At 42.9% G+C, this 26,329-nt stretch overlaps 1 protein-coding gene across 1 annotated transcript; it reads left to right on the top strand.

Annotated features, from left to right (window-relative positions):
- Positions 1–961: 961 nt before the first annotated feature.
- GGH (gamma-glutamyl hydrolase) lies at positions 962–23,016 on the top strand. Its single transcript, XM_070392233.1, has 9 exons — positions 962–1,136; positions 4,445–4,559; positions 12,006–12,056; positions 17,629–17,713; positions 18,684–18,822; positions 19,088–19,194; positions 19,272–19,362; positions 20,715–20,852; positions 22,582–23,016. The coding sequence occupies exons 1-9, from the start codon at positions 1,031–1,033 to the stop codon at positions 22,701–22,703; spliced, it is 954 nt and encodes a 317-aa protein (XP_070248334.1). The 5' UTR covers positions 962–1,030; the 3' UTR covers positions 22,704–23,016.
- The last annotated feature ends 3,313 nt before the right edge of the window (positions 23,017–26,329 follow it).

Here is a 26,329-nt window from a genome sequence, read left to right on the forward strand (position 1 = left end):
CAAATACTTTTCTTCAATTTTATTCTGAATTTAATTTGGGCCTTATAGGTGGGCACTTCCACCTAATATTATCCATATCAATACATTTCCTCTTTCACACACAGAGAAAAAGTTTCCTGTCTTTTACCTACGTACCATGAAACGAGTGGTTCCAAATCTTAAAACTTTAAAAAGAACCCTCACAATACTGTTCATGAGCAGGAACCCAAGCCATCAGATCTGCCTCGCGTTTATAGGACAAAGTCTGCGGATGGCGCTAATGGTGACGTCAGTGAGCACCTTCTGAGGGCCTTGCCGGGACTCGCCACTTCGCAGGAGATGCCAGGGGTCGTCCCTCCTCCACTCAGCTCTGCAGTGAGTCGATGCGCTGGGAACATGTTCACCTCCATCGTCCTTCCCTTCCCAGGCGCTTTTTTCCTCCAGATGCCTCGACCCTGCAAAGAGGTAACAGGATGTGGACATGACCTCCGAAGTCGCAGCCTGTCCTTCCATAGAACGCTAGAGTGTCCACGTGGCGGTTAGCATTCCTGGCTACAGAGTCCCGGCCTGTGGAGCAGGAGCCACAGTTGGCGCAAAGTTCTCAGGCGCCTTCTAGGATCCCTCGCCGCCTTTCAAGCTGCCTGGTGACGGGACCCAGGCTCCTCCTCTTGGCGGGCCTGGGCTCGGCGCCCCGGATTAGAGACGGGTGTCCTCATCACATTGATGAACAGTTGCAAGGGGAGACCGCCCCGTGCCCACCCAGCCGATTCCGAACGGGCGGGCGCACCAATCGCGGGTTAGCGGGTGGCTGAACGCGGTCGAGCCATGCGGCGGGTGAGACCACGGCGCCCCGGGAGCCCTCCGCCCCCGTCCCCGCTCCTAGGCCGCTGTGCGCGCGCGCGCGCGCGCGCCGGAACTACATTTCCCATAGGGCCCCGCGGCGGAGCTCCGCCCCGTCGGACTCCCTCCAGCCGCCTCGCGGCCACTTAGCCGCCGCTCCCGGCCACCCGGCCGCAGAGCCTTTGAAAGACGGCGGGAGGCGGTCGGTGCCATGGCGAGCCCGGGACACCTGCTGTACGCGCTGGGCCTGCTGCTGTGCGCAGCGGTGACCCTCCGGCTGTCCGCTGCCCCTGCCTCCACCCAGAAGCCCATTATCGGTAAGAAGGCGCCGGGTCCGAGTTGGGCGCCTCCTGCCACGGCTACGGGGAGGGCGTCGGGTCTGGGGAAGACCGGGGATCGGGGGTGCGCTGTGAGCCCCGGGCGCAGCGGGAGAGCCGCGCCGGGGCGCCGTTTGCATCTCGCCGAAACCACGCCGATGCCTGGGTGGTTTCACAGGGCTTTAAGTTGGGAGGGTGGAGAAAACCTTGCAGATGGTTCTATTCTCGGTACACAGCTAGGGATTTCTAGGAATTAAGCAAATTCTATGCATGCATTATGTTCATTAAAATTTCACTGGTTGAGGGTATATTTCAAGATGCAATGCACTGTACATATAAAAATCGAGTTGACTAGATATTCAAGAAATTATGGTATACCTCGGGTTTTGTCATCTTGAGCAGCGGAGGGCAGCAGTGGCCCGTGTGATCCTAATGCCAATTCTGTTTGGTGTTCAAATGAAGCATGTAATATTTCATTTCCAACAAATTTATATTTCAAAAAGTCAAATCCGTTTGCTTTGTCAGAAGGAACATTTGAGACAGGGCAGGGGGAAAGCTACCCATGGGAAGTCAGCCTGGAATAAAAACTTGCCAGAAGTAATTTATGTTGACAATTAAGATTGGTTTAATTTTAGCTGTAATATTATGCCATTTATATTTCTTCCACGAAGAGGAGCACTTTTTTTTTGGTAAATAAGTGCAAAATAGATGAGGGTTTTTTCCTTTATATTGGTAGTGCCCAATTTTCAAATGGGTTGTGTATCAATATTTGGAAATTGGACTGCCTTGTTTCATAGCTATTTAAAACAGAGGTTAGATTCTCCAAGGAGAATTAACCCAAAATAATAATTCTGTGTCATGGGTTTGGGAATTGTGGGTTCAGGGAGGAGGAAATAAAAAGGAGAGGAGGGGCATTCTTTTCCTTTTTCTAGAAACAGTGGTAGTTCAGGGTCAAATGTAGAAAAAAATGAATATGCTTTTGGGCGCCCTGATCAATTAAGACAAAATAGTTTACTGAACACCTACTACATGCAGAGCATTAAGTTAGGAAGTGCAAAGGATTCAAAGACAAAGAAGCCAAAAAAGTTGTGAGATGGCTTTAATGTATGGGTGACATTTTGGTCACCTTCTGGGGGGCTTGGAATATAGCCTGAACTTTTCTCCCAAGATGGGAGAAGTGAGTTTGTGTGGAAGCAAGGGGAAGGGGGTAAGTTGGTGGAACTTACCTGCTCTCTCTCATGTACATATTTTTCTCCTTTCTGGTATCTTGTGTTCATATGTCCCAATTCTCCTTTGTGGCACCTTACCCTTGCCTACCCTGTGCCACTCCCATTTCCTGTGCCACTCCCTAATTTTTGCACTACCAACTTTTATTTTCCTTAAGAGGATCCTACCTATCCACGGGGAGAAAAACAGTCTTACTGAACCAGCTTTGGCATTTGGTCTATATGAACTGAGTGTCTGAGAAAATATCAATTGTAAGAAGCTGGGGTTACAGAAGTGTTGTCTCATGTCACCTGCAGGGACATTGAAAGTGTTCCAAACGGTGGAGTAGCAATTGTTAGGGGCACAGGTGTACTCTCTGGATAGGCGTGTTTTGATGTGACTCAGTATTATTCTGGGGCTGAGGTTTCAGTTGTGAGAGGCAGCCAGGGAGGTAGGTGGGGCAGAGCACATACGGTCTTGTAACAGTTATGAAAGTTCAGGAGCCCATTGAAGTGCAGGGAGGTGCACCCAGCAGGGCGGTACACCCTGCTGATCTATCTCTCTGACCTCATTTTCTATGGCTTTTCCCTCTAGCTCACACAGGGCCCTGGTCCATATGGACTCCTTGCAATGGGACAGGCACACGCCTGATTCAGAGCCTTTGAACTTGCTGTTCCCTCACCCTGGATCTCTCTTCCTCCAGATATCTACATATGCCTTGTCCTCTCACCTCTCTTAGGTCCTGGATCAAATGCCATGGTCTACCTTCTCAGGGAGGCCTTGCCTAGCAAGCATATTTAAGAGATCCTCTATCCCCCATCGATGGGACCCCCCCACCCCCCGCCCAACCCCAAACACACACCTTCTTCCTCTGCTTCACTTCTCCATAGCACTATGTATTTTATCTTGTTTATTTTTTTTGTCTTCTTTTTCTCCCACACACTAGAATTAAAGTCCACAGGGCGGTGATTTTTATTGGTTTTATTCATTAGTGTGTCCCCAGCACCTAGTTCAGTGCCTGCTATGTAGTATGATTTTGTAATATATACTAATTGAATGAATGAATGAATGAATGGTGATATCAGGTTTCTTACCATGTGGAGAACTGGTTGGAGATGGTGGGGTTGTTTAAGAAAGGTTGTAGAGAGATCTTTTACGAGGCTATTATAATAGCTCGGGGGAAACAAGATGTTTGCTTGGATTGATTGCTTTGGATACTAAACCAAACCCTAAATATACTATGTATTTTCATATATGTGTATGTGTATATGACAAATCTTAATTTATAAATTAGGCTCAGTAAGAGATTAGTAACAATAACTAATAAATAATAAAATAGACCAGTTATTACAATGCAGTTGACCCATACAGTCGAAAATTTGAATATAATTTAAGTTGACCTTCCTTATCAGCGGATTCCCAACCCTGGATAAAAAATACTGTTTTTGATCTGTGGTTGGTTGAATCTGCATATGTGGGGATATAGAGGGCCGAGTATATAGTTACTGAAAAAATCATGTATAAGTGGATCCATACAGTTCAAACCCATGTTCAAGAATCAGCTCTATGCTGTAATAAAAGTTAGGTGAATGTGGTATCTCTCCCAAAATATCTTACTGTACTGCACTCAACTTTTCCCTTGAGGAAGCACTTCACAGCTTCTCTTTGCCATGTTCGAATTGCCAGCACTGGTCTTGCACTTTGGGGCCATTATTAGGTAAAATAAGCATTATGTGAACTGCTATACCAGACAGTCTATGTGCTAACCAAGACAGTTACTAAGTGGTCTGGAGCATCTACGGGGTGACGATGCTGGATAAAGGGATGGATTCATGTCTGGGGTGGGGTGGAATGGGACAGCTTAAGATTTCATCATGCCTCACAGAAGTGTGCAATATATAACTTATGAATTGTTTATTTCTAGAATTTTCCATTTAATGTTTTCAGGCCGTGGGTGACAGTGGGTAGCCAAAACCTCACCAAGTTAAACCTTGGATAAGGGGGAACTACTGTCGTTATATTTTTACTGTGATTTGTTTCAGTTTCTGAGCAGGAAAAAAGGCAGTTGTTTGAAACTAAAACCTTTTTTGTTTGTAATTTAGGAATATTAATGCAAAAGTGCTATACTAAGGCAATGAAAAACCTGGGAAAATACTATATTGCTGCATCCTATGTAAAGTATTTGGAGTCTGCAGGTGCAAGAGTTGTACCAATAAGGTATGGTTCAGTATTTTTTACATTGTATAAATAAAGCTGCTGTTTTACCTTTAAAATTAGCTTTTATCTCTAAAATTAATGCCTCTTTTTGGATTGCATCATTTAAATGTGGTACTACTGCACCTGATTTTTGCCACAGATCTGAAGCTTAAAGTCTCTCACTACATTGCTTAAAGTATAAAGTGACGCTTATCTCTCACATCATTAGAGGTATGTCATATGTATTAGATAGAGAATGAAATGATAGTTGTTTTTACAACCCAAAAGGCGGTCCTCATTAGACAATCGTGAAATTAGTGGGGTAAAAGAATCTATAACTTTACCAGCTTTATTTCATAATATTAGGATAAGGGTCCACTTAGGGAATAAAGGAGATTTTTAGAAGATGACTTCGGAAATACCTTCACACTCTACTTTAAAAGTTTGTAAGTAACAAATACAGCAGTGTTGCTTCAGTATAAGCTGCCGGTATTACAGGTTTAAAAGAGCAACAGTGGTTTTGTGATGTAATGACCTAGTAAGAATAAAATGATTTGTACCATAGATTGATTTGGAAAGAGTTGACTTTTTTAACAAACAAAACTTTATGTGTTCACAATATCTTATCATCCAAAATTAGTGTATTTTGGAAGCTTCCAGCGCCACCTTCTAATCCATTATAAGTGATTTCACACACAAAATATCACTTTTTGCCCTGGGCAAACTGCTTTTATAAATAATTCTGCATTTAAAAACTGTAATATGCTCTGGCCAGTGTGGATAAATGGTTAGAGCTTCGGCCTGCACACCAAAGGATCATAGGTTCAATTCCCAGTCAAGGGCACGTACCTAGGTTGCAGGTTCGATCCCCGGCCCCAGTTCGTGTGTTTCTCTCTCAATCAGTGTTTTTCTCTCTCTCATACTCTCTCCCCTCCTGGGCTCCCTCCCTTCCACTCTCTCTAAAGAATCAATGGAAAAAATATCCTTGGTGTTTGAAGATTAACAACAACAACAAAACAAACAAAACCCCCCAAACAAACAAAAAACCTATAACCAAAAACACTGTTCAAATGGAATATTAATAATCAAAATGCAAATATTACAATTTGGAGAATTATATCACAAAATGGTTCTATGTTTAGTTTCATAAGGATTGTCTTTTAAAAAAAATATATTTATTGATTTCAAAGAGGAAGGGAAAGGGAGAGAGAGATAGAAACATCATTGATGAGAGAGAATCATTGATCGGCTGCCTTCTGCATGCTTTCTACTAGGGATTGAGCCCGCAACCCAGGCATGTGCCTGCCATTGGCCGGAATCGAACCTGGGACCCTTCAGTCCCTGGGCCAATGCTCTATCCACTGAGCCAAACTGGCTAGGGCAAGGATTGTCTTCTTATTGTTCTTTTACAATTAGCTGTTCCCTACCCCAAGATGAACATTTGCTTTTGATGTTAGTCTTTAATTCCTCAGTAGCAGATCTAATTTTTCAAATGAAATCTTACTTGGAAACCAGATAGTACCAGAGTTTTAGAGCTGCAGAAGAGGCTCCAGGGAACCTTCAAAACAGCCTTTCAAAGTTTTGATCATGGAAGCATTTTCTGCAAGCCATTCTTCTAGGACATTAGAGCTGACTGCATGGGTGGGAAGTAGGAGGGACAGGCAGGTGTGCTAGTTCAGAGACTTGCAGTAGGCTGTGAAGTGGGAAGGGTTTGGCTTAGAACAGTGGTTGTAGCCTTGATAGATAAATATTAAGAAAAATAAACATGACCTGACTACTGTAAAGGTACAGGGAGGAAGAGATGAGAAAGACAGAAGTTTTGAAACTGGGGAAGTGTTGAAACCAATGATTCACCAAGTACTGGCATGTGTGACAGACACTGAAAATGTGGCTGTCGGCATAAAGGTTGATTTCCAGCTTGTGTTCCCAGAGTTCTTTTTAAATAAATTGCTTGGAATCCTATCTAATAATAGATAAACATGGTAATTAACTGTACCTCCGACACACTTCCCATTGACTAATCAGGGCGATATGCAAATTAACTGCCAACCAAGATGGCGACCGGCAGCCAGGCAGCTGAAGCGAACAGGAGGCTTGCTTGCTCCAGTGATGGAGGAAGCCAAGATTCCCCACCTGCCGCTGCTGGGCTCTGAGCTGCACTCTAAGAAACAATGTTGCAATTATAGAAGCTAAACAAACCTAGATACCTGCTTTCAGCCAGCTGGGCCTCAGCCAGCAGGACCGCAACAGTGTTTTAATTATAGAAGCCAAACAAACCCAGATACCTGCTTTCAGCAGCCGAGGCCTCAGAGCTGGAGCCCGCCTCAGAGCTAAAGCCGGCTCTCAGCTCCAGTAACAGCCATAGAAGGTAAATAAATCCCAGAATAAAAAAGAAAAAGAAAAAAAGGAGAGGTTGGGAGCTTCAGTCTCCCGCCAGCCTGAAAATGGCCCTCAGCCCCTCACCCAGACTGGCCAGACACCCCAGTGGGGACCCCCACCCTGAAGGGGGTGTGACCAGCTGCAAACAGCCATCATTCCCTCATCCAGGCTGGCCAGGCACCCAAGCGGGACCCCCACCCTGATCCGGGACACCCTTCAGGGCAAACCAGCCGGCCCCCACCCGTGCACCAGGCCTCTATCCTATATAGTAACAGGTTAATATGCAAACTGACCCTAACAGCAGAAAGATTGGGAATGACTGGTCACTATGACACACACCGACCACCAGGGGGCAGACTCTCAATGCAGGAGCTGCCCTCTGGTGGTCAGGGCACTCTCGCATGGGAGGATCTCTGCTCAGCCACAAGCCAGGCTGATTGCTGCCAGTACAGGGTGGTGGTGGGAGCCTCTCCTGCTTCCTCAGCAGCGCTAAGGATGTCCGACTGCAGCTTAGGCCTGCTCCCTGCTGGCAGGTGGACATCCTCCGAGGGCTGCCGGGCGGCCAGAGGGATGTCTGATTGCCATCGTAGGCCCTATCCCCTGGGGAGCAGGCCTCAATCAGCAAGTGGTCATCCCCTGAGGGGTCCCAGACTGCGAGAGGGCACAGGCCAGGCTGAGGCCCCCCCTGCCCCCCAGTGCACAAATTTTTGTGCACCGGGCCTCTAGTTAGAATCATATGATCCTATAAAAACAACGTAATAGATTCCCAGAGCAACCTGCAAAGGGTTACCTAATGTAGAATGAGACAGAGGATCTCACTGATAATGTCGGGTTCATTTCTGCAGGTGGGATGCTGGGAGCCAACTCCTGTAGGTTAGAAGGAAAAAGGTGGAGGATGGGAGACATGGGCAAAATTCTGGAATAGGTAAACAAGTTTGTCTTTGGTCTTCTTTTGTCTTCTTTCTACTGCCTCTCTCTCAGGTGCCTCGTGCTCTCAGGTTATCCCAATTTCCCATGGTGGGCCTGGCCCTAGTGGGACCCACAGAGACTCCTTTTCCTGAGAGGTAGCATGTGGCACCCCACGGGCTGATTTTGGTTTAAAAATGTGCTTTGTTCACACAGCATTTTAAACATTAGCAAATCAAAAGACTACTAAAATCTTGACTTTTGGCCTCTTTTTTAAAAAAAAATATATATTTTATTGATTTTTTACAGAGAGGAAGGGAGAGGGGTAGAGTTAGAAACATCAACGAGAGAGAAACATCGATCAGCTGCCTCTTGCACACCCCCTACTGGGGATGTGCCCTCAACCAAGGTACATGCCCTTGACCGGAATCGAACCTGGGACCCTTGAGTCTGCAGGCTGATGCTCGATCCACTGAGCCAAACCGGTTAGGGCTTTTTTTTTTTTTTTTTTTAAACCAAGTTATTTAGAGCTGATTTGAAGTGGAGCAAGTGCTCTCCGCTGGCAACAACGCCCTTCACTCCTTGTCATGCTGTGTCATTTGTCATCATTACCAGGCTTACGTGGTATTTTTTTAGTTAAAGAGAGAGTGAACTATTTCTCTTTCTTTGAGGGGTTCTTTTGCTTCAAAAAAGTCTGACAACATGCAAATAACATCTGCATTCAAAGCATGTGACCTGGCCTCTTTTCCCTGGCAGGTCTCTGAGGCACTTGAGTTTGTGACAACCTCCCTCTCCCAAAACATTCAACAGTTACGGCTCTTAATAGTGATAAGCAGGGGTCAAAACTTCAGTCATGGACAACGTGGAAGCCATTTGTCTAGAATGAATGAAATGACTGAAACTAGCCTACATGGCTAGCTGTCAGAAGTCCCTGGGTGTATCTGAGTGGTCTAAATCCATTCTGTGTCCTGATGGTGGTGGCTGCCCATCCTGATTTAAATATCCATGGGGGAGGTTCTGGGTCCTGAACGGTTCTCTTTTGGTTGGCACAGTTTGGGCAGATTGAACTGGCAAAATACTGGGGATGGGTAAACTCACATTTCGTCTCCCTGTCGCTTCCCAAGTCAGGGCCACCTGCCCATTTATCCACCATGTGAGAGAATGGTGAGCAGCATTGCAGTGTCACCCACTGCTTTGTGGCTCTTTGCCAGAAGGATTATTATAACTTCTGAGCAGACCTGAGCTTGCACAGCTCATTTGGAGTTAGAGCAGAGCCCAGAGGGGTTTGCTGGCCTAGCACAGCCAAGTTCAGGGCATCAGAGGTGTCTACTTAATAATGTTAGAGGTGTTCCAACCCCCCCCCCCCCCCCAAACAAACAAACAAACAAACAAGCAAACAAACTTTTCCCTGTGGCAGAAATGGACTGTAGTTGATATTTGATCTCAGCCTACTTTTGTAGCAGGTTGAGAGGGCATTGTGTCTTGTTATTCTCTTACAAAACCATGAGACTGCTAAATGGACAGATTTCACCAGCAGGGTGCTCTCTTTCCTTGTCCTTGCATTTTGTTGAACTTCTGGGAGAGCAAACCCATCTCTCTGTGACTTAAAGGTTGTAGCCAATTGTCACAGAGTAATCCCATCCGTCTTCTCTGGATTAGGGGATAAAACCATCAGTAACTTACTGATTGTTAGGGGGCCCTGGACGAAATGGACATATTCCTAGAAAAATACAATCTTCTAAAACTCAATCAGGAGGAATCAGAAAACCTGAAAGGCCAATAACTATTGATGAAATGGAAGCAGTAATAAAAAACTTCCAGCAAACAAAAGCCCTGGTCCTAACAGCTTCACAGGGGAGTTTTACCAAACATTGAAAGAAGAACTAACACCTATCCTCAAACTATTCCAAAAAATTCAAGAGGAAGGAACACTTCCAAGCTCTTTCTATGAAGCCAGCATTATCCTAACCCCCAAACCAGATAAAGACATTACAAAGAAAGAGAACTACAAGCCAATATCCCTGATGAACATAGATGCTAAAATCCTCAACAAAATATTAGAAAATCGAATCCAGCAATATATTAAGAAGATCATACACCATGACCAAGTGGGATTTATTCTGGGCATACAAGGCTGGTACAATATCCACAAATCAATAAATGTGATATAGCACAATAACAGATTGCAAGACAAAAGTCACATGATCATATCAATTGAAGCAGCAAAAGCATTCGACAAAATCCAACACCCTTTTTTGATAAAAACTCAGCAAAGTGGGAACAGAGGGATCATACCTCAACATAATAAGAGCCTTGTATGACAAACCTACAGCCAACATCACACTCAATGAGCAAAAACTAAAACCATTTCCCTTAAGAACAGGAACAAGATAGGGATGCCCACTCTCACCACTCCTGTTGACTTAGTACTGGAAGTGCTAGCTGTAGTAATCAGACAAGAAAAAGAAATAAAAGGCATCCAAATTGGAAAGGAGAAAGTAAAACTGTCATTATTTGCAGATGACATGATATTGTACATAGAGAACCCTAAAGACTCCATCAAAATACTACTAGATTTAATAAATGAATTCGGCAACAAAATTAACACCCAGAAATCTATGGAATTTTTATATATCAATAATGAACTCTCAGAAAGAGAAACTAAAAAAAAAAAAAAAAAAAAATCTCATTTACCATTGCAGCAATAAATAAATAAATAAATAAATAAACTTAACCAAGAAGGTAAAAGACCTGTACTGGGAAAACTACAGGACATTGAAAAAAGAGATAGAGGAAGATAGAAACAAGTGGAAGAATTCACGGGGTGTTTGACACAGGTGCCTCAGAATAATCCAGGGGCAGATTAGGCCAGTCTGCAGTGATCTGCATGTAATCCCTCCCTAGATCTCAACTCTTCTAACTTTCGAATACACAGTAGTCCCTAGACCTGTGCAGTTGGTGGTGGGGGGAATGAAGCATGGTGGAGGCTTTTTTATGGATTGTTTTTATATACCAAAGCTGCCTGAGGTTAAGATAGGCGTGTTAATACATACTGATTGGCTAGTGGAGAAATTACCAGTGCTTAAATCTCGTGGTTTTGTTTTTTTTTAAATAATTTTTTTATTTTTCAATTACTGTTGACATATACGATATTATATTAGTTTCAGGTGTACAATGTAGTGATTAGGCATTTGTAGAACTTATGAAGGGATTCCCGATAAGTCTATTTAGTACCCATCTGACACCATACATAGTTATTACAATACTAGAAGCCCGGTGCATGAAATTCGTGCATGGGTAGGGTCCCTAGGCCTGGCTGGCGATCAGGCCTATCTATGGGGCAACCAGTGGGGTGATTGGGGGCCCCCACTCACACCGGCCTTGGCTGGTCTGGCACCGCCTGCTTGTTGGCCCCACCCCTTGCCCCCTGCCGCTGCCGGTTGCCTCCCTCTGCGGGGCAACTGGCGGGGCGATCGGGGGGGGGCCCCCCGCTGGCACCCACCTTGGCCAGCCTATTGCCACCCACTTGCCAGCCCCTTCCCCTGCTGCCGCTGCCAGTTGCCTCCCTCTCTGGGGCAACTGGCGGGGCGACCAGGGGGCCCCCTCTGGCACCCGCATTCGCTGGCCTGGGGCTTGCAGGCTGGGGGCAGCTCCTGCGTTGAGCATCTGCCCCTTGGTGGTCAGTGCTCATCATAGCAACTGGTCGTTCTGCTGTTAGGTCAATTTGCATATTAGGCTTTTATTATATAGGATTTTTGACTATATTTCTTATGCTGTACTTTACATCCCTGTGACCACTGTTATATATGGTAATTTGTACATCTTAATCCCTTCACCTTTTTCACCTAGTCCCATAACCCCCTTCCCATCTGGTAACCATCAATTTGTTCTCTGTATCCCCAAATCTCATGGTCTTTGATATTTTGCATATGAACACATACTTCACAATATTAAATTATATTAGACCACAGGAAAGCATGTTTACTTGTCTGATTAGCAAAACAAGGACTGGCTTACATGTAGTTTGAAAAGCTGCCTCTAGGAAGGTAGAGAGGTGATATTACCTAGTATTTAAGAATTATTCTTCATCTGGCTTTTAGCAATAATGTGACTTCATTTAGAGCCTGACTGTTTTCTTAGGTTTGGAAACGGATGTTTTGTCACTGTTTTTCTTGTTTTCAGGGTTGATCTTACCGATGAAGAGTATGTAAAGCTTTTCCAGTCCATTAATGGGTAAGTTGGCAGCACTGGCTTGATACGGTGTGTGAGGTCTGTGTTGTTGGCTCTTGCAAAAAAGGACACATAAGTATTCCACGTGTTTCTGTGTAACCGTCTTACAGTGGTGTGCCATTAGTTTCCTGAGTTCTTTCAGAGGAATTACATTGTTGAGAGAGAGATGCAATTGTCCTGCAGAGAAGGAAGCATAAGAAATTAATGTTACACAGTAGACATATATCATTTTTTTAAATGTGTGACATAGTCTTTGTTCTTCTAATGCCTGTCTTAAGTATTTTGAAGCCACTTTGAATGGCATGGCGTACTTGGGGGATTTATAAATCTTAAGCCTAAGGATACTACTCAGTTCTCTTTCAGAAGGTGATTTGAATAGAACTTGGAAAAAATTGTCTATACTGTGGCATCGCCAAAAAAGTTATGATTGGTTACCTCACAGAAAAAAAAAACTTTTAATAATATGAAAAAATGTTCAACCTTATGCATAATTAAAGAAAATCTAATTCTAGCAATTAAAAAACATTTTAAAAAACTATCAAGTTGACAAAGATCAGAAAATTTGTTAATATTGTTTGGTGAAGATATGAAGAAATAAGTATTTTCATACTTTGCTTATGGCTGTGTAAGTTACATAGTCTTTTGGGGGCCAGTTTTGTTAATATCTATTGCAATTAAAAATGCACATACCCTTTGAGCCAGGACATCCTTTGTAAGGAATATTATTTTATAAGTATATACCCCCCACATGTGTAGAGTTGGGTCCAAACATATGCACTATAGTATTGTTTGAAATACACTCAATTTCGAAGCCACCCATTAGCCCATCAGTTGAGAATTTCGTAAATAAAGGAGGCTGTCTGCATCTGATAGAATGTATGACAGTTTAAAAATCAGGATCTCTGTCGGTGCTGCTTTGGACACTGTTGTTACTTGAACAATGTGATATTATACGAAAAAAGCAAGGCACATAGTGGTATGTATAGTATACTCCCATTTGCTTTGATTCTTAAGGTAGGGGTGAGGGTGACACGTGTAACAGAAATCTGTCAGGTCAACGAAACAGATTTTAGCGGTGGTTGTTCCTGATTGGGAGTGGGATGGAGGGAGTCTATGTTACTGTAAAGTTTTTATAAAAAGAGCTTTTTTTTTTTTTTTTTTTTAAAAAAAAAACACTTTTAAAAGCTGTATTCATTTATTACAATTTTTTTTTTTTAAAAGGCTGTGTTCAAAACTTGCCTTCAGACTTCAGTTCTTTTTGTTTGTTTGTTTAAAGATCTGGTTTTCTTATTTATGTATTTATTTATTTATTTTATTGTCTAAAGTTTTACATATGTCTCCTTTTTCCCCAGTTGGCCCTTGCTCCCCCTGCCCGCCATTCCCATCCCAGGCAAGCCCCCACCACCCCAGTGTCTGTTTCCATTGGTTATGCTAATATGCATGCATACAAGTCCTTTGGTTGCTCTCTAACCCCCCCTCCCCTACCATTTGTCTCTAGATCGATCTGTTCTTGTTCATCAAATAGACTTCAGTTCAATTTGGTTCAGTAAATATTTATTATAAAATTAGTTCCATTTAGTAAAACGTTTAAAATGCCCTTTATGTTCAGTGTTCTTTGGCCCGGGCAAGAATAAACAAGCCCAGGCTGGACTCTGTGCTGGAACCTCCACATGGTCACCAGGAAATGAGCACTGCTCTGCCACTTCAGAAGCACCATCATGGTCCCTGTGATGCAGTAGAGCCCATCCCGTGTGGGGGTGCAAGGAGACGGAAAGGCAGAGCCTGGCTTTAAAGGAGTTTGCCAACTGGGAGGGGCAGTCAAGCTTTGCTTTATGAAAGGATTTTGTGCTTAAACATATGGGATTTGATCAGAGGCAGCTTTGTAAGTACTGAGTTGATGAAAAGGGAGCACTGCTAATGGGTCTTCATTAATCCATTTTGAATTGTAGCATTTTCCGCATGGTTTTGTGGCAGGTGTTCCACCTCATACTTTCTATGATTTTATACTGAACTGATCTTACTAACAGGAAAACTTACTCATCTCTGGCTGTCCAGGCTAATACTGAGCCTGGCTCATGTAAGAAGCAGAGTATAGTTGTTGAATGAACAACCATCTCAACAGCATTATTTCACATATCTCAAATTCATATTTAAGTATTTTCAAAATGTTAATACCTTTTTAAAAAAAATATATTTTATTGATTTTTTTTACAGAGAGGAAGGGAGAGGGATAGAGAGTTAGAAACATTGATGAGGGAGAAACATCGATCAGCTGCCTCCTGCACACCCCCTACTGGATATGTGCCCGCAACCAAGGTACATGCCCTTGACCGGAATCAAACCTGGGAACCTTGAGTCGGCAGGCTGACACTCTATCCTCTGAGCCAAACCAGTTAGGGCAAAATGTTAATACCTTTAATCTAACTTTTATAATCTCTTTGGACTATCCCTGCTTATTTAAAGACTTGTTATAATGTCTAAAGTTTAGAATTAATTTAAAAAGTTGATGTAAAAACATAGTAAATATTTTTTTTATTTTTTAAAAATTAAATCTGTATTGTTCAGATTATTACAGTTGTTCCTCTTTTTCCCCCGATAGCTCCCCTCCACCCGGTTCCCCCCCCCACCCTCTGCCCTCACCACCCCCCCCCCCCACTGTCCTCATCCATAGGTGCACGATTTTTGTCCAGTCTCTTCTCACACCCCCCACTCCCCTCCCCCCCCAGAATAGTCAGTCCACTCCCTTTCTATGCCCCTGATTCTATTATAATCACCAGTTTATTCTGTTCATCAGATTATTTGTTCACTTGATTTTTAGATTCACTTGTTGATAGATGTGTATTTGTTGTTCATAATTTGTATCTTTACCTTTTTCTTCTTCTTCCTCTTCTTAAAGGATACCTTTCAGCATTTCATATAATACTGGTTTGGTGGTGATGAACTCCTTTAGCTTTTTCTTATCTGTGAAGCTCTTTATCTGACCTTCAATTCTGAATGATAGCTTTGCTGGATAAAGTAATCTTGGTTGTAGGTTCTTGGCATTTATCACTTTGAATATTTCTTGCCACTCCCTTCTGGCCTGCAAAGTTTCTGTTGAGAAATCAGCTGACAGTTGAATGGGTATTCCCGTGTATGTAACTGACTGTCTTTCTCTTGCTGCTTTTAGGATTCTTTCTTTGTCTTTTGCTCTTGGCATTTTAATTATGATGTGTCTTGGTGTGGTCCTCTTTGGATTCCTTTTGTTTGGGGTTCTCTATGCTTCCTGGACTTATAAGTCTATTTCTTTCACTAGGTAGGGGAAGTTTTCTGTCATTATTTCTTCAAATAGGTTTTCAGTATCTTGCTCTCTCTCTTCTTCTGGCACCCCTATAATTTGGATGTTGGTACGCTTGAAGCTGTCCCAGAGGCTCCTTACACTATCTTCGTATTTTTGGATTCTTTTTTCATTTTGCTTTTCTGGTTGGGTGTTTTTTGCTTCTTCGTATTTCAAATCTTTGACTTGATTCTTGCGATCCTCTAGTCTGCTGTTGGAACTCTGCATAATATCCTTTATTTCAGTCAGTGTATGCTTAATTTCTAGTTGGTCCTTTTTCATAACCTCGAGGGTCTCACTAGATTTCTTGAGGGTCTCACTACATTTATCGGAGGTCTCACCAGTCTTTTTGAGGGTCTTACTAAATTTATCGGCGGTTTCTAGAAAGTTCTTGAAAAACCTTAAAAGTGTGGTTTTGAACTCTATATCCAGTCGTTTGCTTTCTTCCATTTCTATCATTTGTGACCTGTTTCTTTGTCTCCGCATGTTTTATGCTTCCCTGTGTTGGTAGAGTGGCTTTGTGTGCTAGGTGTCCTTTAGGGCCCAGTGGCTCAGCCTCCCCAATTACCTGAGGTGGACAGTCTTGGTGCACCCCTTTGTGGGCTGTGTACACAGTCTTGTTGTAGTTAAGCCTTGATTGTTGTAGGTTTCACTGGGAGGAATTGACCTCCAGGCCAATTGGCTGTGAGAATCAGCTGTGTTTACGGTGGGAGAACTTCTGTGCTGAAGACACCCTTATGAGGCAAGACTTGCTCCAGTGGAGCTTTGGTGCTCACTGAGTCTGCCCTCTGAGTGTGTCCCTTATGTATCTGAGGAGTTGTAATTGGATGGTCCCACTCTGACCACTGGGTACACTGGCTCTTGGATCTAAGGAGGTGCTAATTTAGCCTCTGCCTGAGGCCACTCAGCAGGAGCTAGGAGGAGATCTGCAGATTCCCCTTCCTTGTTTGGGGTTTGGAGGTGCCCAAATGAGGCCCAGCTGTGAAGCAATGCAAGCTGCTGTGGGGCCTTGGGCCTTCTCTTGGAAGTTCTGGGTCTGTCTTGCCCAGCTGCAGTTTGTTAGGCAATTTTCAGATTGCAAAGGGCCAGGGCATTCATATGCAAAAGCCTCTGCCACAGCTTGGGTGGGGCTGGGTCTCAGGGAATCAACAGGGCGGGGCAAGCAGCTATGGCTGATCCTCAGCCCTGCCCTAAGAGGCCCCGCTTCTCAGTGTCCTAGTAATCGCTGCAAGTACCTCTGAGAGAAAGCCGCCCTCGAGTTCCGAGTTCTGCCCGCTGCCAGACAGTCCAGTTTCTCCCTGTATGAGTCTGGGTCCCCAGAGACTCACCGGAACTGGAGTTCAGAGCAGTCGGAGGCTTGTGACTCCCTCCCGATTCAAAAAGACAGCCGCGTCCTCAGTTGCCAGCCCTTGCCGCGTGCACCTCCGTACCTCTGCACTTCCGCACCTCCTCTGAGTCTCAGTGTGCTTTTCTCTTTCCTTATAGTTGTAGAATTTCCACTCAGCCAGCCTTCCTGTGGTTCTGGATGATGTCCGTTTTGTCTTTTAGTTGTATTTTTGAATTTGTTGTGGGTGGCAGTAATTTCCATTGTTTACCTATGCCACCATCTTGGTTTTTCCGTAAATATTTTTCTATATCTTACCTTTATGGGTAGAATAAAATAAAATGAAATGTTTGCTACTTCCCCCACGTTCCCCCACCTAGACTTCTAGAAATGGGATTGTGTTCTTTTTCAAAACTCTTCTAATCCCATGCTTATTACTAAAGAGATTTCAGGGTGATGATATAGCATTAAATTCTCATGGATATTTAATTTTAGCGTACATATGTTTTTATAATCAGTTTGTGCTTTATGGTTAAGAAAAACTTCTTTGTGAGCCAAACCTGTGCCATGATTAATGGACCTCTAGTTGATGCTGGCATCACGGATCACCTTCATGTAAACCTACCTGTACTTGGGATGTTATCTCTACTTGATTTCTAGCTCTGTGTGCTCTCCTTCTACCCCATTTATTCACCTTGCCAACAATAAACTTGTTTATCAAAGGAGTTTTGGGAGAATATGCACAAAAGTATTCTTAACTTCAATAATTTACAAATGGGTAGGATTGTAAGTATTTCATACTTTCTTTGCCTTAGTTTTCTCATTTTCTGTAATGATCTTGTTGCTTATGTAATAAGGAAGGAGTTGTTTTGAAATAAAAAGATGGTTTGGTTTCTGTAGGGCGGGGTGGAAATGCTTTCTTTCGGATGTTGTTTCAGGGTCCTCTTCCCTGGAGGAGGCGCTGACCTCAAGAAGTCAGGTTATGCCCGCACAGCCGAAATATTTTTCAGCCTTGCCACACAGGTAAATATCAGTTGTTTCTTATTATTCCAGATGGGGTTTTAAAAAAATACATGTTTTTATTTATCTTTCTTAAAGAGAGAGGAAGGGAGAAGGAGAGATAGAAACATAATGAGAGAGAATCATCCATCAGCTGCCTCCTGCATGTCCCCTATTGGGGATCGAGCCTGCAACCCAGGCATGTGCCCTGACTGGGAATCGAGCCTGCGACTTTTTGGTCCATGGGAGGACCCACACCAACTGGGGCCCAGGTGGGTTTTTGTAATTTTCCATGGAGATAATTCCTTTTCAGGCATACGAGAATACTTCCTTCATAGTTAATCCAGCCTCATCATCCCCTCACCTCTTGAGGTGTGTCTGCTCATGAGTAGCCAGTGGTGGCTATCGCTCATTTTCTATTTCATTTAATTCTGGGCTCCAGGGGCCCTTCAGAGCCTTGCTGACCGGCCCTCTCTGTTTGTGCTCGCTAGTGTGAACTGGGTCCTCATGGTGGCTTAGTAGGCTGTTTTTATTATGTACTGGGCGTTATTCACATATTACTCATTTTCATCTCCTCCTGAAAGCTGCTCTTTGTCCCCACCTAGTTGATGTATCTATAAATTCTGAGATAATGGAGGAAGGAGTGTGTTTAAAACCAGACAGTTATCCAAAGCGACAAGATTTATACAAGATGTAAAAATGGGCATTTTATCTAGCATCGTCTTTAATATTTATAGTCCCTGTTACTTGTATTATTTGGTAGTTGACTGGCAGATGTCCATTTCTTTCCCAAAACAACTGAGGTTGGCTAGTTTGTTTGATTAAAACGGAGTTATTATGTGGGAGCTTGGAGGTTAAATGGCAGTTTACGTTTGGAACCTGGGAAATGCTTCAGAAACCCATGTATCTCTCAGGTGCCAGTCTTGTAATGACAAACCAAATGTACAATTTTTGTTTTGAAAAGGTTGAATAAGCTTCGTTTTCTCTTTCAAAGAGTTTTGATGATGGAGACTACTTTCCTGTGTGGGGCACATGCCTTGGATTTGAAGAGCTTTCGTATCTGGTCAGTGGAAAGTTATTATTAACACACACAAACACTAAAGGAATCACAATGCCGCTGAACTTCACTAAAGGTGAGAATTCTCCTTTTGACCCTTTAAGAAATGTTAGCTGGGCAGGATTAGTAAGTAGCAAATATCAAGTAAAAAGTGCCCATGACATTTATTAACTTTTAAATTATTTACACAGGCTAGAGATGTGAATGAACATGTTTGTACTCAAATTATGAGGGTGGCTTAAGAAATTTTAAATTTTGATAACTCATTGCTTTGACTGGAGATTAGTGGTTTTAATTTTTCTGTGTTTAAATTCTTTCCCTTGTACTTAACGTGGTTTCAGGTATATTGCAGAGCAGAATGTTCCGGAATTTTCCTGCTGACTTGTTGCTGTCCTTAGAATTAGAGCCTCTGACTGCAAATTTCCACCAGTGGAGCCTCTCCAAGATGGTATCATATTAATTATATAATGACATCAATGCATTTAGATTAATTATAGGAGTAATTATTTTATTTTTATACTCCAGAATTTTACGAAGAATGAAAAATTAAAGGCGTTTTTCAATGTACTAACTACAAATACTGATGGCAAGATTGAGTTTATTTCAACAGTGGAAGGTATATGTCACTCTACATGTACACTTTTCACATATTATGTTTATTAGTTTTGATTTTATAGTTTTTTTTTAATGAATAAAATCACAATAACTTTGGGGCCTGAAGATCGAAATTAGGGCACTTTTGGAGACAGGAACTGTGTTTTGTTCATGTTCTAAAACAGTTGTGGTTTACCTGGATCATCTAGGTGGGGGGTGGGGTGAAGAAGGGAAGAAAAGAGGAATGAAGAAATAAATAGAGACAGTGACCTCTCTTTTAAGAAAAAAAAATTATCGAACTTATTGGGGTAACATTGGTTAAAAAATTATAAAGGTTTGAGGTATACAATTCTATAATACATCATCTCAATCTTGTATTGTGTGCTCACCACTCAAAGTCAAGTCTCCTTCCATCATCATTTTTCCCCCTTCCCCGTGATCATCACCATACTGCTGTCTGTGTCTATGAGCATTTTATTGTATTTTTTTTTTCCCAATCCCTTTGCCTTTTTCACCCAACAGTATTGTGGATTAAGTACTTTTCACAGTTTCTCCTCCAGCAACAACAAAAGGTGTAACTAACATACAGCAAAACATCTCCCTAAATACATTGATTAATCAGTGAGAAAATAAGGATACTCAGGCCAAAAACTCACAAGGCTGAGTAGAGTATTTGGGTAGGGCCCTCTGGAAGGAGGTGATGGAGTGATAGCTCCTGGAATCTGGAAGGCAGAGAGCACCAAATCTCTGCTTAGTTTTGAACCAAGGACTTCTTGTGTGTGAGGTAAGCCAGATAGATGACCACTACACCACAGAAACCCGCTGAAGTGGGTTATTTAAATCAGCATTACTATTAATACGGAGAACTTGAGGCAAAGCTCAGGACCCCACAGATGGAGAGGGCCCCATATAGCAGGACCTGAAGGCTACACCCTCCATGAATCCTGTCTGCAGAGCTGCAAGGAGACCTGCCCATCTGGAGTCCTGGCCTGAAGGCGAAGGTGGTAAACAAGCCTTGAGCTTTCAAACGGCAGGCTCGAGTGTGGCCTGCTTTGTACTAACTGGGAAGTTCGAGAAATCTCAGCTCCAAAATGTTTGTTTATAGTTGTCTCAGAGGCTCAACTATTTTCCTTTACTCTGATGAGCTAATAAAGCGAATCATATTACAGATTGTAAAAAGTTGGAAATCAGCGAATTACTGTATTGTGACTGTGAACTGAAATTCTTTATTTTGTGTCTGAGAACATGCACAGTTTCACTTTGAGTTAGTGAGTTAAAGTATGTTTACGTAGGACGTAAAATGTAATTTAGTGGTAAGTAACATGGTAGATATTCTCACTGCTTACTACTTACTCGTTTGTGTTTTTCATGCAGGGTACAAGTATCCAGTGTACGGCGTCCAGTGGCATCCAGAGAAACCTCCTTATGAGTGGGGGTTATTTAAAGGCATTTCCCACGCACCCAACGCTGTGAAGACTGCATTTTATTTAGCGGAGTTCTTTGTTTCTGAAGGTAATATGTGGGTACATAATCTTATCACTCCATTAGTGTAGTTTTGAAGGAAATGCCCTTATCTGAACTCTTATATACTCTTGCTCTATGTAAATGCTTTTTTTTTTTTTAAAAAAAACAACAACACACCTTTAAAACAGTCATTGTGAAAGCCCTGAAATTGAGGTATTAGGGATTCAACTAAAACCAGGACAATGATTTCAATTAATAGTATTGTGTTCTAAACTGTGCTGAATACTTGAACAATGGTGTAAAGACTGTTGAATTCTTTTTTTTTCTTTTTTTCTTGAATACTTTTTCTTTAATATTCTCCCCTACTAGTCTTTTTAGGAATAATGCTTTAGTTATAACATTCTCTGGGAATTGGATATTATATTTTCAAGGCAATTATATAAACTGAGTATATACTCATCCTTCTGTGATTTTTAAGGCTGCCTATCAGTAGGCATGGGCCCATAGGAGAAAGTTCAGCTTTGCTTGTTTTTTTTTTCTTCATGCCATGTTTGTGGGTAGAATTAAGAATTTATGTTTTAATTGAGTGATTCTGAGATAAGAAAGAGCTACAAGCACCACTTGCAAGGGGCAGGCAACACTCTAGTGAGGCGTGGCCCTTGAACCCTTCAGCAGGCCTTATTGGCATCTCTCCAAGCTTGGCCTAAGTTTTTAGCAACCCTCCTGCCCACACTGAGTTCACTCTGGTTTAGAATTACGCTCAGAGGAATGGGCAATTTCATGACACAAATCCCAATTTAAAAGAAAAAAACAGTTCTCCCATGTGTAGTATTAGTTCCAAGAAGCATTTTCATGTCTTGTGTGTCGGAGTAAATGAGAACAGGATAGAGCAGTTGGCTGCAGTGTTGTCCCGTGGCAGGGCTATTACTTGTTCTTTATTTTCTAACTAGAGGCCCAGTGCACGAAATTCGTGCATAGGTAGGGTCCCTTGGCCTGCCTGGTGATCAAGGCCGCTCTGTGGGGCAACTGGCAGGGTGATCAGGGGGCCCCCCCGCTGGCACCCGCCTTGGCTGGCCTGGGCCTGCGAGCTGGGGGCAGCTCCTGCATTGAGCATCTGTCCCTGGTGGTCAGTGCGTGTCATAGCGGCTGGTCATTTCGCCATTTGATCGATTTGCATATTAGGCTTTTATTATATAGGCTATCCTTGTTTTAAAACATGCCACAACAGCCTATAGTTACTTTATCTTGATCTTAGGAAAATGTCTGAGCCTTTACCTTCTTACATCCAAACGTGACCCGTGCCCCCTTCTCCGTGCCTGACCTGTGGAAACGGCCTCACTGCCCCACCTGACTCATCTTTGCCAGTTTCTTCTTCCTCTTCACTCTCGAAGCATCTCAATGAAGATAGACTATGAAAACATTACTATCTACAATTCTGTGTGGTTACCAGACTCGACTTCTTGAGTGTTAGAACCTTGCCCTGGTTATATTTCTATCCCCAGTCTCTGCATGAAATCCTATATGCAGTAGGCACTTAGTAAGTGATGCATGGGGCGTGAGCACCCCATTTGGTCTGGGTGGGGCAGACGTGCAGCTGTGTCAGCAGGTAACTTCTCTACATCAGGTGCCCCTTTATTTGGGGGACGTTCTATAGGTATGTTTCCTTTTGGGTACTATTTTCCCACTTAATACGGATGATAGGATGAGCCATTATAAAGTAACCTTTTGAAAATTATATCCTATCCTTTTAAGAATTCACATTTTCTTTTTCTTGCAGCTCGGAAAAACGGTCATCATTTTCATTCTGATGTTGAAGAGAAAGAAGCACTGATTTATCAGTTCCATCCCGTCTATACTGGAAATATTTCTCAATTTCAGCAAAGTTATATATTTAATTGAAAGCTTTCCATATGTTAACAGAAATTTTGAATAATTCCATGATGAAATTGTTTCAATAACTTGATACTCATGGCAGTAATGGAAAGCCACTGAGATTTCATCTGTATGTTGTTACTGGCTCTGCATCTTTATTCAGTATATTTGACTATATCACATTTGATAATTAGTGAGACAGATAAACAATCATACTGTATTTCATGTAAAAGCTTTCTTTTATCTCAAGATTAGAAAAAAATTCATTTATTGAAAATACAGGTATTTTATTTTTTTTCTGATTGATTCTGGAAATAAACACCACCCCCAACCCAGTCTACCCATCCTTGCTGAAGACTCTTTAAATCCTACCTCTAGTTCACTGCGACCTCTCTCTCCTTTGAGTCTCAGGAGTATCCAGGCCCTCCATAAGTACTTGTGACTATTTGTGAATGAACTTTTTTCCCCCATGGAAAATAATTTGAAAGCTGTCATACATTTATTTGGGTGCATTTTAATATAATTGTCATCCTTTGCTTCCCTCTCCCACTCTTCATTGTCCCATCTATTCTCACAAACTCTGAAATTGAGGAATTCCTTGAGGACAGCCAAGCAGCTGGAAGAGAGAGGGGATTTTTGGAGCTGTTTCTGACAGTGTTTATGCACCTGTTCTCCTTGGTCCTCCACAGCTGCTGCTAGAGAAGTGGAAAAGTGGGGAAGAGTGATGGGGCAGGAGGCTGGAGGAGGTTATGAATGATTTTCTGTATGAAAGTTAATAATACTCTGAAGATACTGAGATAAACCCTAAGCTTTGGGCATTAAGGCCAGCAGAACATAGAAATTGAAAGGGATTAACACATTCAGCTAAAAAGGATGTTGATAAAAGTGTGGTGCATCTAGTTTCTGTCCATAAGCATGAAGATTCTGTTAAGTCTTACTGTCTAATGTGCCATTTCTGGCGAATTTCATGTCTCTACAGTAGAAAAAGGTGGCAACACTGTTATTACTCGTACTGCCCCGGCCCTTTCCAACCTGTTTGTTTTGAAATATTATAGATCTGCTTGTCTCTGAAGTTCCCTAATAACATATAATCCTGACTATATCATCACTCACGATGCTGTATTACCCTTCCTTCTGCCCCAGAATACTGGCTTCTAATTGCCCCCAACGTTCTCACTGTGCTATTGGTGGTGGCCACAAATGCAAGAAAATGGGAACCATCATTTGTTTTTTACTCATGTTAAGTTTTCCATTTTTCCAACCATGTATATTTATGAAGTCTTTACACTGGAATCACTTTATTCTGAGAATGGAATCTTTCAAAGTTGCAGCATCCCTGTTTTCCACACACCACCACCTGCAGGAAGGCTATGCAGAGGCCTGAGGGCAAGTGAGAAGTTTGGGAATCTGGTCTACTGGAGATCCACCACTCACCCCTGGGCTTGAGCCGCATGTGTGAGCCCATGTGCTGGCTCTTAACTCCCAACTGCAGTGTCACCGCCTGTTAACAGCACGCAAAGGCAGTGACGTGGCAACACCCATCTTTTAGCCTCCATGCCTCCAGCTCCAGCCACTAGCACCCCAACTATTCACTCCATTCCTTCCACAAGCTCCACATCATGTGCAGGCAGTCCCCTAGGGCTGGCCATCCACCTCCTCCCAGGCTCATCAGCAAGCACTTCGAGTCCATGCCCTCTCGCCCCTGTTGATGTAACAAGGTCAGCCTGCCTCGGAGCAGTCTTAAGCCGAGCTAAACGAGGGACAGAGGGTTAGACATCCCTTGCCTGGATAGGACTTAAGGGCAGAGCCTGTCACTCATTTCTATTTAGAAGATAGTTCTGAGTGCCCACATGTGTACATAACTTGTCTGGCAGAAGATGTTTTATGAAGGGATGTTGGCTCCATTGCCCCCACTGCAGAGCAGACAGTCTCAATACCTTGTCAGGCTGAGTTTCCATGGTTGGGATGGGGTTAGAATGGGGTTAGGATGGTCCTACAGCTTCTAAAAGCACAGGGATAAGTCCCACTGAAGTATTCAGGTGCAGAACCTGGCCCATAGTAGGCCATCAGTAAGTGGCCTCCCCTCATTTCCTTTCCCTCCTCCACAATAATGGAACAGCCCAACGTGCATGCTGCGTTACCTATCAGAAGAGCAAGAACAGATACCTCTTATATGAAAAGGATTGTGGGAAAAGGGTCCTTTGCTCCTTAGAAACAAGCTTTTTTTGTTATTAGCTTGTAATTTTATTCCACTTTTCTAAAAGGATTTTTTTAAAAATTCCATATAACATTTTTATTCCAGTAGTGATTGAAAATGAAGTTATTGCAGTAATGAATCAGGAACACTAGATGTCAGGAGAGAACCAGCTAAACCCAATGTTTAGTGTTTACTAATCATTTAGAATAGAATTTAGAGGCCACCAGAAACCTAAAGAACATCTAATAGTACAATCATTATATTTATTTACTAATGGTTTATTGAATTATTATGTTGTGCATCTGAGTTAATATGTCAATTAATATCTCAATTAAAAAATACTAATGGCTGTATAAACATAGATTTACACCTAATACTAGATGTTTTCTATTCTGATCTATGAGGAGGCCCTAAAAGACTTGATAAAAAGAAAGGAAGCAAACAATTTTAATCATCTTTTAAGGGCCAGGTACTTTTCTGTACATACATTTGTGGGCTGCCCACAAAATAACAACCCCCTTTTCCCTGCTGCATAAATGGGCAACCTCTAGGCTAGAGGAGGATTTTTCTGGATGGGTAAAGAGCCAGAGCCTCATCTTAAGAGATGCTTCCGGGGAGACGGACTGGCAGGGAAGGCACTAACGCAAGAACATCTACTGTAAGCAAGACACGGGAGCAAAGGCGCTCTAAACAAATGTGGACCTGATTGGATTTTTCTCCTACAGACTAAAGCAGCGGTCGCCAACCTTTTGGGTGGTCTGTGGATCACCGGTTGGCGACCGCTGGACTAAAGTTCCTCCACAGAATCTGCTCTAAATCTTCTCAGGGTTTCCCCTCCGAATTTAAGGGAAAATCTTTAATCATGAGTTTTTCTGCATCAACTTAGCTTTTAGACTTCCAGTTCTCTATCATCTATAATAATAAAAACGTAATATGCTAATTAGACTGGACGTCCTTCAGGACTAAGCCGTGGCTGTGAGGGAAGCCTGGGTCCTGGGTGCCTGCTGGTGGCCATAGTGAAGTCTGGGTCTCGGGCGCCAGAGGGAAGCCGGTGCCAGCAGCTGGGGGAAGGAAGGCCTACTCTTGCACAAATTTTGTGCATCGGGCCTCTAGTGTATTATAATTTCTCATAAACCTAACTCGAGCCAGTCTGTTTCATGACACAGCGATTCTTCAGAAACTTACCACACCACTCTGACATCTTTTGCTGCAGTTCAGGATTCAGATGTCCCACGGCGGGCAGGTGCCCTGTTTGCACACGTCTGTGATCTTCATGACATCCGTTCTCTGCCTCTCCTCTTCCCCTCTTTGTCTCCACTGCACATAAAACTATCTGATGTAATTTTATGTACTTGCTCGTGGAATTATTCTCTGCCTCCTCACTGGAACATAATGCACATGGAGGCGAGACTTGACGTTGGCCTGCATGTGTGGTCAGTGCTGCTTAAATAACTGC

This window comes from Myotis yumanensis, unplaced genomic scaffold (assembly GCF_028538775.1).
Source record: "Myotis yumanensis isolate MYYU_CA2020_CCGP unplaced genomic scaffold, mMyoYum1.0.hap1 SCAF_15, whole genome shotgun sequence".
NCBI classification, from domain to species: Eukaryota; Metazoa; Chordata; class Mammalia; order Chiroptera; family Vespertilionidae; genus Myotis; species Myotis yumanensis.